General features: G+C 45.8%; 1 protein-coding gene across 3 annotated transcripts in view; it reads left to right on the forward strand.

The window, feature by feature from the left end:
- The window catches only part of ZNF236 (zinc finger protein 236), a 1,086,161-nt gene that overhangs the window by 453,000 nt on the left and 619,207 nt on the right, over positions 1–13,954 (forward strand). For all 3 annotated transcript variants that reach the window (XM_069218833.1, XM_069218835.1, XM_069218834.1), the window contains one exon: positions 4,989–5,140. In XM_069218833.1, coding sequence (XP_069074934.1) covers positions 4,989–5,140 — 152 coding nt within the window. The remainder of the gene's footprint in view (positions 1–4,988; positions 5,141–13,954) is intronic.

Below are 13,954 nucleotides of genomic sequence, written 5' to 3' on the forward strand. Positions count from 1 at the left end.
TCCACTATTCTTTGCCATAGCTCCATCTTCCTGGCAATGGTGGTGTTCTGCACCTGTGTCCCGAAGAGCTGGGGCTCTACCCAAACTATTTCCTCCACCATGACCCTGAGTTCGGCGTCTGAGAACCTGGGGTGTCTTTGGGGTGCCATGGGGTGGGGTGGATGAGGTGTGGGGTGGTGTTTGTGGTGATGAGTGTGGCGAGTGTGCTGGTGTGTGGTGTTTAGTGCGTGGATGTTGTGTGAGTGATGGTGTTATGTGCCTGTGTATGCTCTGTACTAGCTGGTGGTGTCTCTCTGGCCTTAGTCAATAAATGGTGGTCGTAGGGGTTTGTGGGTGATGTGGGTGTGTGTTTTATATTGTGTTGGGTGTGTGGGAGTGGTGTTTGTATGTGTATCAGGTGTGTGTATTTCAAAATGTCCAATGTGGCAGTGTTTTGTAATTGTGTGTGTATTCCGACTGCGGCGGTGTGTACCGCCAATGGAATATCGCGGTTGAAAGACCGCCGCGTGGATTCGTGGGTCGGAATGGAATGGGCGTATTTCTGTTGGCGTGACGGTGGAGGTTTGGTCATCGCCAGTTTTTCGCTGGCCGTTGGTGTGGCGGACTTTTGAGGATGTCGGGATTTTGGCGGTTTGCCTGTGGTGGGTCAGAATGACCGTGGCGGTTAACCGCGGCGGTGTTATGGCGGTCTTCTGACCGGCGGTACGCGCCTTTTACCGCCGAGGTCAGAATTACCCCCAGTATCTAGTTGAAGATTCTTTACCGACCCACCCATCCTCCTTGCTCTGCAAACTGATTTCTTGGTGCAGGGACTCCCATTTTAGGACCTTAGGTTTGATGCACCAGTGGTCATTGTTCTTCATGGCTCTGTGCTTCTGACTTGGAAACTCCTGAAAAGAAACTGACGTCAATGTGAAGGGATGGCAGCTACATAGTACCCACAACAGCGTGGATGACACAGACAACAGATGTGGAGCCGATTGACGCCATCTAACTGCACGCAAGGTTACTACTCAAACAAACATTTCCAGATTCAGACTGACACCTGGGGGAAATTCTAAGGTAAGGAATCTGCAACTAGATATTGTCTATCCCAAATAAGGCGTTACCAAAGGGTAAGTAACTTGTCCATAGCGGTCCACAAGATAGTATCTGCTCTTCTTGCAACACTACGCAAGTCTGATAATAGGAATTCCATTTGCTTGGTTGGGATGGTTACTTAGGACAACTGTCTGTTCAATGCAGCAGTCAATTTAGCTCCCAATCAATCAATCAATCAATCAATATTTGTAAAGCGCGGTTACTCACCTGTGAGGGTCCCAAGATGCTGGGGGGGAGGGGAGGTGCCTCATTCGAAGAGCCACGTCTTGAGGTTCTTCCTGAAGATGGTGAGCGACGTGCTTTGTCTGAGGTGCAGGGGGAGGTTGTTCCAGATCTTTGTTGCAGTGTAGGTGAAAGATCATCCTCAGGCGGTTTTGCAGATGCGAGGGACGGTAGCCAGGGCCATCTGGGTGGAGCGGAGGGATCTGGAGGGGGTGTGGAAGGAAACACAGTAGTTCAAGTTGGAGGGTCCTCAGGTTTTGGGAGATGTGTTCTTGGCAAGCAAGGTCCAGAAGAAGTCTGGCAGCATCGTTCTGGATGAGTTGAGTTTTTTTGATGTTTCTTACTGAGGTGCCGGCATGGAGGGCCGGCACCTCAATCGAGCTTGCTTGTGACTAAGGCGTGGGTGACTGTCCTGCAACAGTCTGCTGGGATCCATCTGGAGATCTTCCGAAGTTTGCAGAGTGTGTGCCAGCAGGAGGAGACAACAGAGTTTACCTGGCGGGTCATGGATACAGAGGAGTTAAGGATGATTCCTAAGTTGCGGGCGTGCTCGGTCAATGCAAGGGGGGTTGCTGAGGGATGTGGGCCACCAAGAGTCGTCCTAAGCTGAGGTGGCGTTTCCGAAGACGATGAGCTCAGTCTTGTCGAGGTGAGCCAGCTTTCTCTCATCCAGGTGGCGACGGCTTCCATTCCTGAGTAAAGGTTCCTTTTGGCCGTGTCCGGGTCTTCGGTGAAGGAAATGATGAGTTGTATGTCATTGGCATATGACACAATGTTCATACCGTGGCTTCTGATGATGGCAGCAAGAGGGGCCATGTGTATGTTGAACAGTGTGGGACTCAGTGCTCTCGAGCCATTCCTGCCTTCTCTTAACAGCGAAAGGGGATTTTGGTGCATTCAGAAAGTACCATCCACAGTACACTGCATAAGGAAACGATCAAGACTCCTGTCACTAGAATCTCAGAAAATCTGATCATGGTTCCAAGCCAGGACTCTTTCTGTAAAGGCAGTACCTATTGCTGGAAAAAAAATAATCATAGACAATGGAGTTTTGCAAGACCTCTTTTCTACCTTACGGTTCCAGACACAGACCTGATTTCCACACCTCAGAATGCAAGATGCCAAGGCTTTACCTCCAGGACATGGGAGACAAGATCTCTGGGCAATGCCCATTTGAAGAACTGAAGAATACAAACTATACTTCTTTTGAAGAAATTGTCAGAAAAATTACGATGCGCTATTCTTTGTATCTCTCTGCTTCTATAAGTGATTCTGAAATTAAGGCGGTCCAAAGCAGCACCATCTTTAATAGCTGTTTACTGCCCCAGGCAATTACATTTCACAGACCTTCTATAGAGTTCTCTACTGCCATACGAGAGACTATCTCCCAAGCCATACTTACTGCTGAGACAGCAAGGTAGTGTGTGTCACCTGAATCCGGCATCACTGAATTTAGCAGCTTTGAATGGATAATGAAATCAAAAAGACCTTCCACAAGAAAATCTTTAAATGGAAAAAAAATGTTATTTGGTGTTGGGAGCTTGACCCTATTATATTTCAAGAAACATTTTTTCATCAGGCCTAAAATTATTTGCATCAATTAATCTATCTATTGGCAACAACAGCATACAGGACTCATAAAAGGGATCTTTTTGTCAAAGTTCATTTAGTGAAATGCACCCGAGTGCATAAAGAAAGTTGGCCCTCTCATAAGAACATGTTCACCTCATAGGGAGTTACATGTCCGCCTTTTAAACTTATGGGCCCACTGTTAGAACCCATAAAGATCAATGCAGTGCAGAACCAGGCCTACAAGTTATGAATCATTTCTGATTCATCCCCAAATTCCAAAGATTTTGGGATAGTTGATGTCTTCTTAATTGTTCATTTGAAGGTCCTTAGACTAAGCACCTATTTTAGGTAGATAAAGCACTATACTTTCTACAGCCATGGATGAATCTGGCAGCATCAGCATTACGACCTGCCATATAGTTTGATAAGAATAACTGGTGCTTATGCTTTTTGATATCCTATTATTTTTGCACATCCTAAACTGTTGTTTAGTCTACTTTGTAAAGCATCTTCATGTACATTTGTACTATATGCAAACAGTATAAAAAACATTTCAAGAGGAAAAAGATATAAATAGAACCCATGTGTTCGTTTGCATACCAGGTGCAGTTAGGAGTAGCAATAACATGAGAATAAGATTATGCTGTAAGCAGTTAAAGATTTTTGTTGATTTTCCGTTAAACCTCAGACCTACAAATGCAATAACTATTTTTACACATTTGAAAATGGTTCATTGAGCATTATTGCATATCTCCTTCATATGGTGCTGATTTCTTTACTGTGATACAGCACTATGGTGGTCATTCTAACCCTGGCGGTAAAAACCGCCAGGGCGAATGACCGCAGTAGCACCGCCAACAGGCTGGCGGTGCACCGCTGGGCATTCTGACCGTGGCGGTTCAGCCGTGGCCAGAAACGGAAAGTCGGCGGTCGCTGCCCTTGAGAATCCTCCATGGCGGCGGAGCGCGCTCCGCCGCCATGGGGATTCTGACACCCCCTACCGCCATCCTGTTCCTGGCGGGTCTCCTGCCAGGAACAGGATGGCGGTAGGGGGTGCCGCGGGGCCCCTGGGGGCCACTGCAGTGCCCATGCCAATGCCATGGGCACTGCAGGGGCCCCCTTAAGAGGGCCCCACAAAGAATTTCAGTGTCTGCTTTGCAGACACTGAAATTCGCGACGGGTGCAACTGCACCCGTCGCACCTTCCCACTCCGCCGGCTCCATTCTGAGCCGGCGTCCTCGTGGGAAGGGTGTTTCCCGCTGGGCTGGCGGGCGGACTTTCGGTGGTCGCCCGCCAGCCCAGTGGGAAACCCAGAATGACCGCCGCGGTCTTTTGACCGCGGTACGGTCTTCTGGCGGTTCCCGCTTAATCACCCCCTATGTTTGTCATTATCCAGGATGGGTGATTTTGCTATGATTCCACTTACTGTTCACTCAGAGTTCCAGTGCAGACAGTATTTGGCAAATAATCCCCTGCTTACCTTCCAGGGGTGTTTGGACTGTTGGTTGAAAAGACAAGCGATAAAAGCGTACCAAAATCCTAGGTGTATTTTGAAGTAAATGGTATTTTGTCTCTATTCACATCATTGCTGTATCTCAGATTTTGACTTGTGTTCATATTGTGTTGGTCACGCTATGAGGTGTCCCTATTGGAATATGGCTCCTCTTATGGTGCCGGTCACATAATATCTGCAAAACAACGTAACCTCTGTTTCTGTTTTCAATACATTAGCAATCTGATATTTAAAAAGTTATAGAACAAATTCAAAATACATTGTGTTCCATTCCATGCCTTATAATACGACTGTTAAGTTTTCTGTTGATTTGCTCTTACCGCATTGTACTGGAATATTTCAAATATCCTACATGAAAACAGTTTCACATTTAGCACCCTCACATGTCCCTCTGATCTCTCTTTTTCTCCAAATACTTCTTTCTCTTTTTGCCTTAATGCCTAACATTCAGCATATACATTGATGTTAGCACAAATCAAATTAGATTTCTGAGTATTCTTTTATATGAATTTTGGTAGAGTGAAATGTTTACATATTCTATTCATTTTGCTATTACATACTGTTTGTGATTTCTCTTTAGGTTTTACAATTAGTGATGGCTTTAGTCAACCAAGTCAGTTTCCAGCAGTTCAACAGTTACAAGATTCAAGCACCCTGGAGTCACAGGCTCTCTCAACAAGTTTTCATCAGCCTAGCCTACTTCCGGATCCAACCTCAGATACCATTAATATTGTGAGTTAGCCTGTTTTTCTTAAATGTACCTAAATGTACTGGTATGTACAATAAAAGATGCTATTTAGTGTATATATGAATTCAGAAATTCTTTAGGTCCTCTTAATTTCTGACTCAATAATAGCTGCTGAATTAGGTAGGTTGAGTATCTAGTGGTAACCTCTAGCACATCTTTTTAATACCTTTAAGTTTACAATAGTGTTAAGGTCAAAACTTTACAGGTTTGGCCATATCTGAGCACAGTTTAATAGAATGGTATTCTAGGAAACAATCACACCTTCACCACTGGAGGCATAGCTGAACTGAAAAATGTATGTGTGCAGTGTTATTGATATAGGACAAACCTTGCCAGTAAGTATCAAAATGCAGAAAAATAGGTTAGGAAACTTGCACTTTCTGTGCATCGTATATGAATGATGTGGCCCCATGTCTACAAGCACAAAGCCTATTTGGCTTTTAGGGAGATTATTTAAAGGATATTTATATTAATTTTTCATAAACATATGAATTAAGAACAAAAGAATACAAGGAGAAAGAAAAAAGAGCAATTACAAAAAGTCAGTGTCTCAGTCGTTGTTTTACATAAACTTAAAGCCTTAGTGGCCCATGTTCTGTACATGACTCGCAACAGTCCAAAACATAGCTCAGTTCCTTTTACCATAAAGGGGAGCTTGGCACCCCGCCCCCCTTCCAGACGTGTCAACTTAAACCCGATGTAGTCAGTTATCATTACCCTTCAAGCCCACTACGCCTAAAGGAGCACCCCTGGGCAACACTCTGTCTCCTCTCCTGATGCTTAAGTGTTGGCAAACTCATCTATCACCGTTCCTTAGGTCTCCAAATCTTCAACAGCTCTGTCATTCTTCCTGGATAATTTTATGTGTGTTTCCTCAGGTAACGCCCATTCCAGCAGTACACTTTATATAAGCAGTGTTGTACTACGGTTATCTGATAGAGACTTCTGGCTGCAGATTTCTTACCTTGGAATTTACTGGCGTCGGCTTGGAATACGGAATTTTTGCTCAGCAGTACCTTGCGCGTGCAGTCAGGTGGCGTTGTTTGAATCCGCATGGTGTCATCAGCGACGTTGCAGCCGTCTGTGATGTCATGGTTGCCTATAAAGGCACCACCCCGGTGCATGTATGTCAGTTCTTTTTTTTCCACGTTGGTTAAAAGCAGATCCGAAAATCGTGCTACCTTTTTGTCTTTTTTGACAGGCCTTTTTCTTCCTTTTTGTCTAGTCTTTTTGAGGTCTGCACCTTCCATCGCACCATGTCAGTGACGGTCCCCCACCAGGTATGTCTCTGGTGCCTTGACCGAGACCACGACCCGAAATCATGTACTGACTGCCCGACCATGGTACCAAAAGCTTTGAGAGCTGCATTCACTGGGGTTCACTTTAAACGTGCAGAAGTCACACCCGACTCTCTCAGAAGGTCTTTTTTTATCAGAGCTGTTCTGGACACAGTGCAATTTCGGGCTTATCCTCCCGAGCAGCGAGTCAAGGATATTCAGGTTATGATACAGATGTTTTGGCTCTATCCTGGATTCTGGTGAGATGTCTCTGAGGCTGTTGGGCCTCATGGCCTCCTGCATCCTGTTAGTCAAGCATGCCAGATGGCATATGAGGGCTCTACAGTGGGACCTGAAGTTCTAGTGAGCACAACATCAGGGGAATCTCACCGGAACAGTGCAGATCTTGGAGGGAACTGCAAAAGACATGCAATAGTGGTTAGTGAACTGCGATTGGATCAGAGGCAGACTCCTCTCCCTTCCCCAGAACACGCAACATCAGCAGTATTGTGCGTTGGAGTTTCCAAGCCGGCAATCGCTCGGCTACGCTTTTCGTTGCGGGTGGAGTTCAGGCCTCCTGTATGCCTTTCCGCCCATGCCACTTCTGCCCAGAGTTCTCAAGAAGATCAAGAACAACCGGGTCCAAGTAATCCTAGTAGCTCTGGACTGGGCACGGAGAGTCTGGTATCCCGAGCGTCTGAAAATGAGCATCGATCCTGCGATCAGGCTTCCCCTTCAGGAGGATCTTTTGTCACAGCAGTAGGGGAAAGTTGTCCTCCTGAATCTGTGGTGACAGTTGACAGCTTTCGACCTTCCTCCCGAAGTATGTAAAGTTATTTTGGCAGCCAGGTGTCCCTCCACTAAGACGGTGTATGCCTGCCATTGGAAAAGCTTTGTATATTATTGTGCAGAAAGATCTATTGATCCTCTTTCTGCTTTTCTTTTTGATCTCCTTCTCTTTATACTATCCCTTGCCCAGGAGGATTCTGCCTTGGGCACTCTCAAAGGTACAACAACCTCCCTACTGCCATGTGGTCATTCTCCTGCTTTTGTCTGTACATTTGAATAATTGCATTAACTAAATGTGCAGTTCTTTCTCAGAGACAAGCTTTTAAATATATGCTTAGCAATTCTCTCCCACAATGTAGTTGTTTGTCACACAGTATATGGGTATTCCCCGGGATATGATTGCCCCTGATAATTAACTACAGTTGTGAAACCTCACCATGCATTCCTTTAAAAAAGAGCGTTTCCCAATTATCATCCTCCACAGCCCATCTTGAAGCATTTTGAATATGCACTGCATAAAAATGTACTTCTATATCGGGAGACCTAGACCTCCTGCCTCCATATCCAATTTCAGGATATCAAGCACCAGCCTGCTTCTCTTATGCCTCCAAGCCATACCAGGGAGGTTAATAAACTATTTAAGGTCTTAAAAGTTGTATGCGGAATTGGACTGAACGAATTCTGGTGACTATATGGCCTCTCAGAAGAAGGCCATCTTTACAACAGCCGCCCTGTCCACAAAAGAAAAGATTCCAGAATTTCCATAATCCTCAAGTCCAACACTTCCTCCTGCCAAACCATTCTCATGTTATACTTATATTGTTTATTAGCAGTGTGTGCATCCATGACCCTAAAATACCAATACTTAACGTTCTCACAATGGAGTCCCAAATTAGGCAACATGTTCTCTGAGCTACGCACCAGCGATCCCAGGTAAAACAAAACACTTTTGTGCTTACTGATCTTCAAACCAGAGACCTCCCCAAACTTCTGCACGTGTGTCAAAATTTGTACTACGGAATCCCTGAGTAGGCGCAAGTAAAACAATGCATCATCGTCATAAAAGAAGGTTCTGTGAGTAGTGTCTCCAACGTTAATTGCCCACTCTCCCAGTTCTGCCCAGAAGTAGATCACCGAAGGCTCAAGAGCCAGCCCAAACGGGGGAGAAACGGTACAGCCCTGCAGTGTTTCCGGCTGTATACTCCATCCCTCTGATGTTATCCTGCCAGTTTGGACCATGGTCTTAGGCTTGGCATAGGAGAATCTCCCCCAATTACGTAAGATTAGACCATTTCCCATGCACTAAAGAACTTCCAGTTGAAAGCCTTTTCCAGGTTAGTAGAGGTACGAGGACCATTTCCTTCTCTCTATCCATGGCCATATGCATTGCGTGTACCAGCCTTATGTTCATGGCCGTACTGCAACCAAATATAAAAACATATTGGTTCTCAGGGACCAAATCCTCCACCCCTTCACTCAGTCTGTTGGCTTATATCCTGCACAATATTTTCCCAGCTGGGAAACCATAGACCCTCTGTGTTTTATCCTGCAGCAGCAATTTTGTATAGCATTTCCCATATACTCTAATGTCATTTCTTCCGCTTAGTCCTCCCTTTAAAGGGCACAAGACTGTGGGAAATTTATATCATTTATATGACTGGCTAAATCCATGGAAGACACTGAAGACACACAGCAGTAGATAGTTTGCAATTGGGCAACCAGCATCGTATTAATGGCAGCCTGTGTCATAGCACCCTGTCATCAGGGTTACCTTGTGCCAGTACAGAGTAAGTGCAGGATTCCTGGGATTGTATCCAAGCCAGCAATTTACTAGGTTTATCCCATTCTGTGTGTAATCGCTACTGATACTTTTTTTCAACATAAATGTATCCATTCTATCCGATGCAGCAAACCTTTGTATCAGTCCCAAACAATAACCCCTCAGCATCACTTTGATAGCCTCTCATTCATTTACCCTAGCGCCAGTAGTGCTCAGTTCCCCTCTAGATAGGTTCCAGTGAGTTTCCAGGCATATAGGGATAGTAAGATTCCCTGGCAGGAGCTTCCATGAAAATTGTGCCCCTTTCCTATTCTCCCAATGTGTATTCAGGCAACTGCAGTTAGTGATCCAACAGGGATCTATCCAAGTACCAAATTGTACATACTGCTGGCACAGCTAATCTCTATGCAAGAATGCAGTCCAACCTACTGTAAGTAATATGAGTCAAGGAGTGACCTGTATATTCTTTAAATTTCAGATGAACACTCTCCAAATTTCCCTGCACTCCATAGCTTCCATACCATCCCTCAGTGCCTGTGTCATTCTCAATTTTATACCATGCCTTGATGGAAATCTATCAAGAGTTCCGGATGTCAGCGTACATAGCCAAGAGTGCCTGAATTTTATAATAACACAGTTTGTCATTACTATTATATTGAGAATGCAGGCATCTCCCGTCCACTATACCATGCAGCAGGAGATATTGTCTCTCTGCATCAGCTTTGGAATAGCATTTTTGAAAGGCCACCGCTGCTGCCACCGAGGGTGAAAACCTAACCTCCTAGCCCCTCCCCCTTGTATGTGTCGAGAAGGTGGAGGAACAGAGATGCCACTTCGCTTCTTTTTTTTTTTACCTTTAATTTCTCATTGCCATTGGGTCACTTGTAGGCAGGCAATACCCACTTTGTGTCCTTTGATCAAAAATAGAACTCCATATTGTTTGGTGTGTACATGCAAACCGTAAGCATTCCGTGTAAGTATCTTATTCTGTGTTGTCATTTGTATCCCAGTGAATAAGGTGAAGGACCACCAGCCCAACTTGTGGCCATTGTGACTATAGGTCCCAGGCTCTATATAATCCCATCCTAACACTAACAGCTGAGAACTGTGACATTGGTCTGGTAAACAAACTACACAAAAAACATGCAACCACAAACCCTAAACTTATCCCTCAATCTGATAAACACTTTTAAATACCACACCAGAGTGTCTGCCCTTTAAATGTGATCTAATGTATCCCTTTTCAGTCTCAACAGGCATCCATATTGATCCAGTTACCCCAAAATACTATGGATATAAATTGTATGCTTATTGTATTAAGCCAGAGGCAAGATGTCTCCCCTCTTCCCCCCAAGGACCAAAAGGCCAGAGTCCAGAAGGTGTACCTCATTCCAGCTGCCCTATCCAACTAGCTAAACAACAAGTACCACTTTTTTTTCTCACTGTTAGCAGCACATCACAGTAACCCTCTCATTCCTATTGAGTCATTCTCCCACCAACCCCTGGCACACATTGCTGCCCACGTCAAGGCCTGTACAGCCGAGTGATCAAGCGAGACTTCCTGTTGTCCCAGTGGCAGGCATCCGGAAACTCGCAGCCCAGAATCTGCCCTCTGGGTCCTCATTCGATCAGCCATTCCTAAACCTGGGCTGGTACTGTGAAAATATGAGACTTTCATGCAGAACTCTGACTTTAGTTGGAAGGACATGCATTTTAACCCCTTAGCTCTAGGTTTCTGTGTCACTGCATCAAAAGTATATTCTGTCTGTAATCAGGGAAAAGCTGCATAGTCATTTCCTCATGCTTGGCTCATGCCAACTCCCTTATTCTTCAACTGATAAGCTCTCTATCATGGTAGTTCAATACCTTGGCAATGAGTACCTGAGTGGGCATGGGATTGAGAACCCTGTGGCCCTTTCTATGATGCACTTCGAGAGATATTTCCAGGTAACAAGTCCGCTCAGACAATGGGTGAACCGTTTTCTGAAGTTCAGCCGACTCAGGCTTCATAGACTCCACTGTTTCCTTCATTTGTAAGGATCATTCACTGACATCCCACAGGTCTTTTCCCAGGATAGTGATCTCTAGCAGTATAAAATCTATTTTCCTCACTAAACTTTATCCAGACCTCTCAATAGCTGCTAGGATATGCACCCGAGGGCCCCTTTGCTGTCTCCAAGGAAAGCACTGTGTTCTGGATGATGCCCGTGTGTCTGAAGCAAACTGGTCTGTTTTAGTTTGTTGGGCAGAGCGGGTCACTTTGTCCTTCACTATCTTCAGACATGCACAGAATTGTTGAATGCCACCTCAACCAAGATCTGGGTTCTCAGTAAAGATGCGTCGGTGGTGAAACCAAAGCCATTCCAGCACTGACATCAGGTCACAAACAGGCTAACCACAGTGCCCTTCAAGCAATGTACGGGCCTCCATACCCTGTAGCTAGAGATTTCCAGGCCCAGTTAATTGCAGTGTGGTAGCAAATGGGTTGTCACCAGAAATCACACTCCCTTCTGCACCTCAAAATTATACTACTGAAACAGGGATAAATGAGGCTGTATGCGTAGTTTAAGTCACTACTTACCCAGTTCCAGAGGCGCAGCTGTGAGTTGAAGCACTATTTCATCTTCAATACCACCTGTGCACTTACAAGTCCTTCAATCCTGTACTTGTTTGGTCAGGTTCTCATTTTTGCAGGAGTTCGCAACAAACTGTCTCCTCCCTTTCCAGGGTCTAACCATTATATCGGCATCCAGAGCATGTATATCTAGTTCTGGGAAGGAAGTGCCTTCCTGCGTAATATACCAAAGAGAGTGCCCCTGTCATACCTCCCAGCAATGCAGAGGGGCAACCATTAGGGTTCAATGAGGCCCAGCAAGGCATCAGCAGAGATAATTTCTATCTCATACATGCCAATAGACCCAATTCAGACAGGAGACTCCCAATTTATTAAGCTAAAAATTGTGTTATTTTGGCTGTCTCCTGCCTGAATTGCCTCTCCTTCAATAGAAGTCAATGGTGGAAAACATTCTCCCTATTATCTTTTTAAAATCTCCCACTTTGCTCTTCTAAAATGTTGGCATGTATGTAATGTGGATGTTTCTGGGCCCTAGTTACCTTTGTGACCTGCCTTCTCCTCTTTGTGCTTAAAAGTTAGTGTTAATTATTCAGTGCTGTCACTTAGCTGCTGTAAAGTGCTACTTGACGCAGCTGAGCATGAAGCAAACACAGCTGCTCGCATAGCAATGATCACCAAATGGTCCGCACTCCCAATATTCCTTCTTGCAAACAAACTCACTGCAACATCAACAGTTGCTCAAGGAAGAAGTTCAAGCACTTCTCAAAAAGGGACCATAGATCCAGTTCAGTACCCCAGCAAGGCACTGGGTTTACTCACTCTGCTTTCTTATCCTCATGAAAGACAGGTCTGTACAACCATTCGTGGACCCGAGACACTTACACAAGTACATTCTTTCAGAGAACTTTCACATGGTTACGCTTGAAGATGTCATTCCATTATTGCAACAAGATGACTTCATGGCCACACTCGATCTGAAGGATGCCTATTTCCTCATTCCTTTTTATCTGGCTCAACACTGATATCTCAGGTTTATGATATATATGGCCAATATTTCCAATTCAAAGTGCACCCTTCTAGGACACAGCTGTCACCAAGGTCCTCACCAAATATCTTGCAGTAGTGGCAGCTAACCTGTGCAGACAAAACATACACAGCTTTCCATATTTAGAAGGCTGGCTCAACAAAAGCGCAACATGTCAGAAGTGCTTCAAGCCACAGTAAACCTACTTCCTCAATGCAGTCACGTCCCACATCCAATCCCTTGAAATACACACCTGCCTGGGAGCAATCCTTAGGGATAGCTTACCCCAATGCCACATGGATTCAATCTTTCCGGGCCCATAGTTCCTTCCTCTTCAGCAGATAACAGTAAGCACAGCCATGCATCTCCTTGGTATGATGGCTCTATACATAGCCACAGTACCTCATTCCAGACTCCACAGGCTTCCATTGCAAGAGTGCTTAGCGCACCAATGAACTCAAGTGGGGGGTCAATGGGAGGATCTAGTGTTGGTAGGCTTTCAAGCTTGCCGCTCTCAGCAGCGGTGGAACACCCACAAGCTCCTAAAAGGATGTCTTTTCCTAGACCCAATCCCAGAGAGAACCATATCAACGGATGCCTCCCTTACAGGTTGGGGAGTGCACTGGCAAGATCTGACTGTCCAAGGACGTTGGCAACTAAGCTAGAGACATCGTCTTATCAATCGCCTGGAGTTGCCTGCTGTTCAACAGCACTCAGAGCCTTCCTTCTCCACCTCATTGGCGAGGTAGTCCTGATAAAAACAGACAACATGACTGCTGCCAGCAACACAGGGCCGGTTAGGTGCGGAGGTCAAAGTAGGGCCCAAATAGCATGGGTGCCTATGGAGAATAGGGGTGCTCCAGTTCCAGTCTGCTAGCAGGTAAGTACCTGCATCCTCGGGGAGCAGACCAGGGGGGTTTTGTAGAGCAGTTGTGGGGAGGTCACAGACCGGCACACAAAATTCACCCTCAGCGGCACAGGGGCGGCTGGGTGCAGTGTGCAAAGAAGGTTTTGAGTTTTGCATTGAAAGCAATAGAGGGACCCAAGGGTCTCTCTGGCGATCCAGGCAGGGCACAGGGGGGCTTCTCTGGCCAGCCACCAACTGGGCAAAGATAAGGGCCACCTGCTGGTCACTCCTGCACCAGTAGTTGGTTTCTCTCTGGCCTGGGGGCTGCGGGTGCAGTGCTTCTTCCAGGCATCGGGTTCTTTTTTACCAGGCAGTCGCGGTCAGGGGGAGCCTCTGGATTCTCTCTGCAGGTGTCACTGTGGGGGGTGCAGGGAGGTCGCCTCATGGTGTCCACGTCGTTGGAGTTGCCTGGGGGTCCTCCCTGCAGTGTTGGTTCTTCTGGACAT

The sequence above is a fragment of the Pleurodeles waltl genome, chromosome 2_1 (genome assembly GCF_031143425.1).
Source record: "Pleurodeles waltl isolate 20211129_DDA chromosome 2_1, aPleWal1.hap1.20221129, whole genome shotgun sequence".
NCBI lineage: Eukaryota > Metazoa > Chordata > Amphibia > Caudata > Salamandridae > Pleurodeles > Pleurodeles waltl.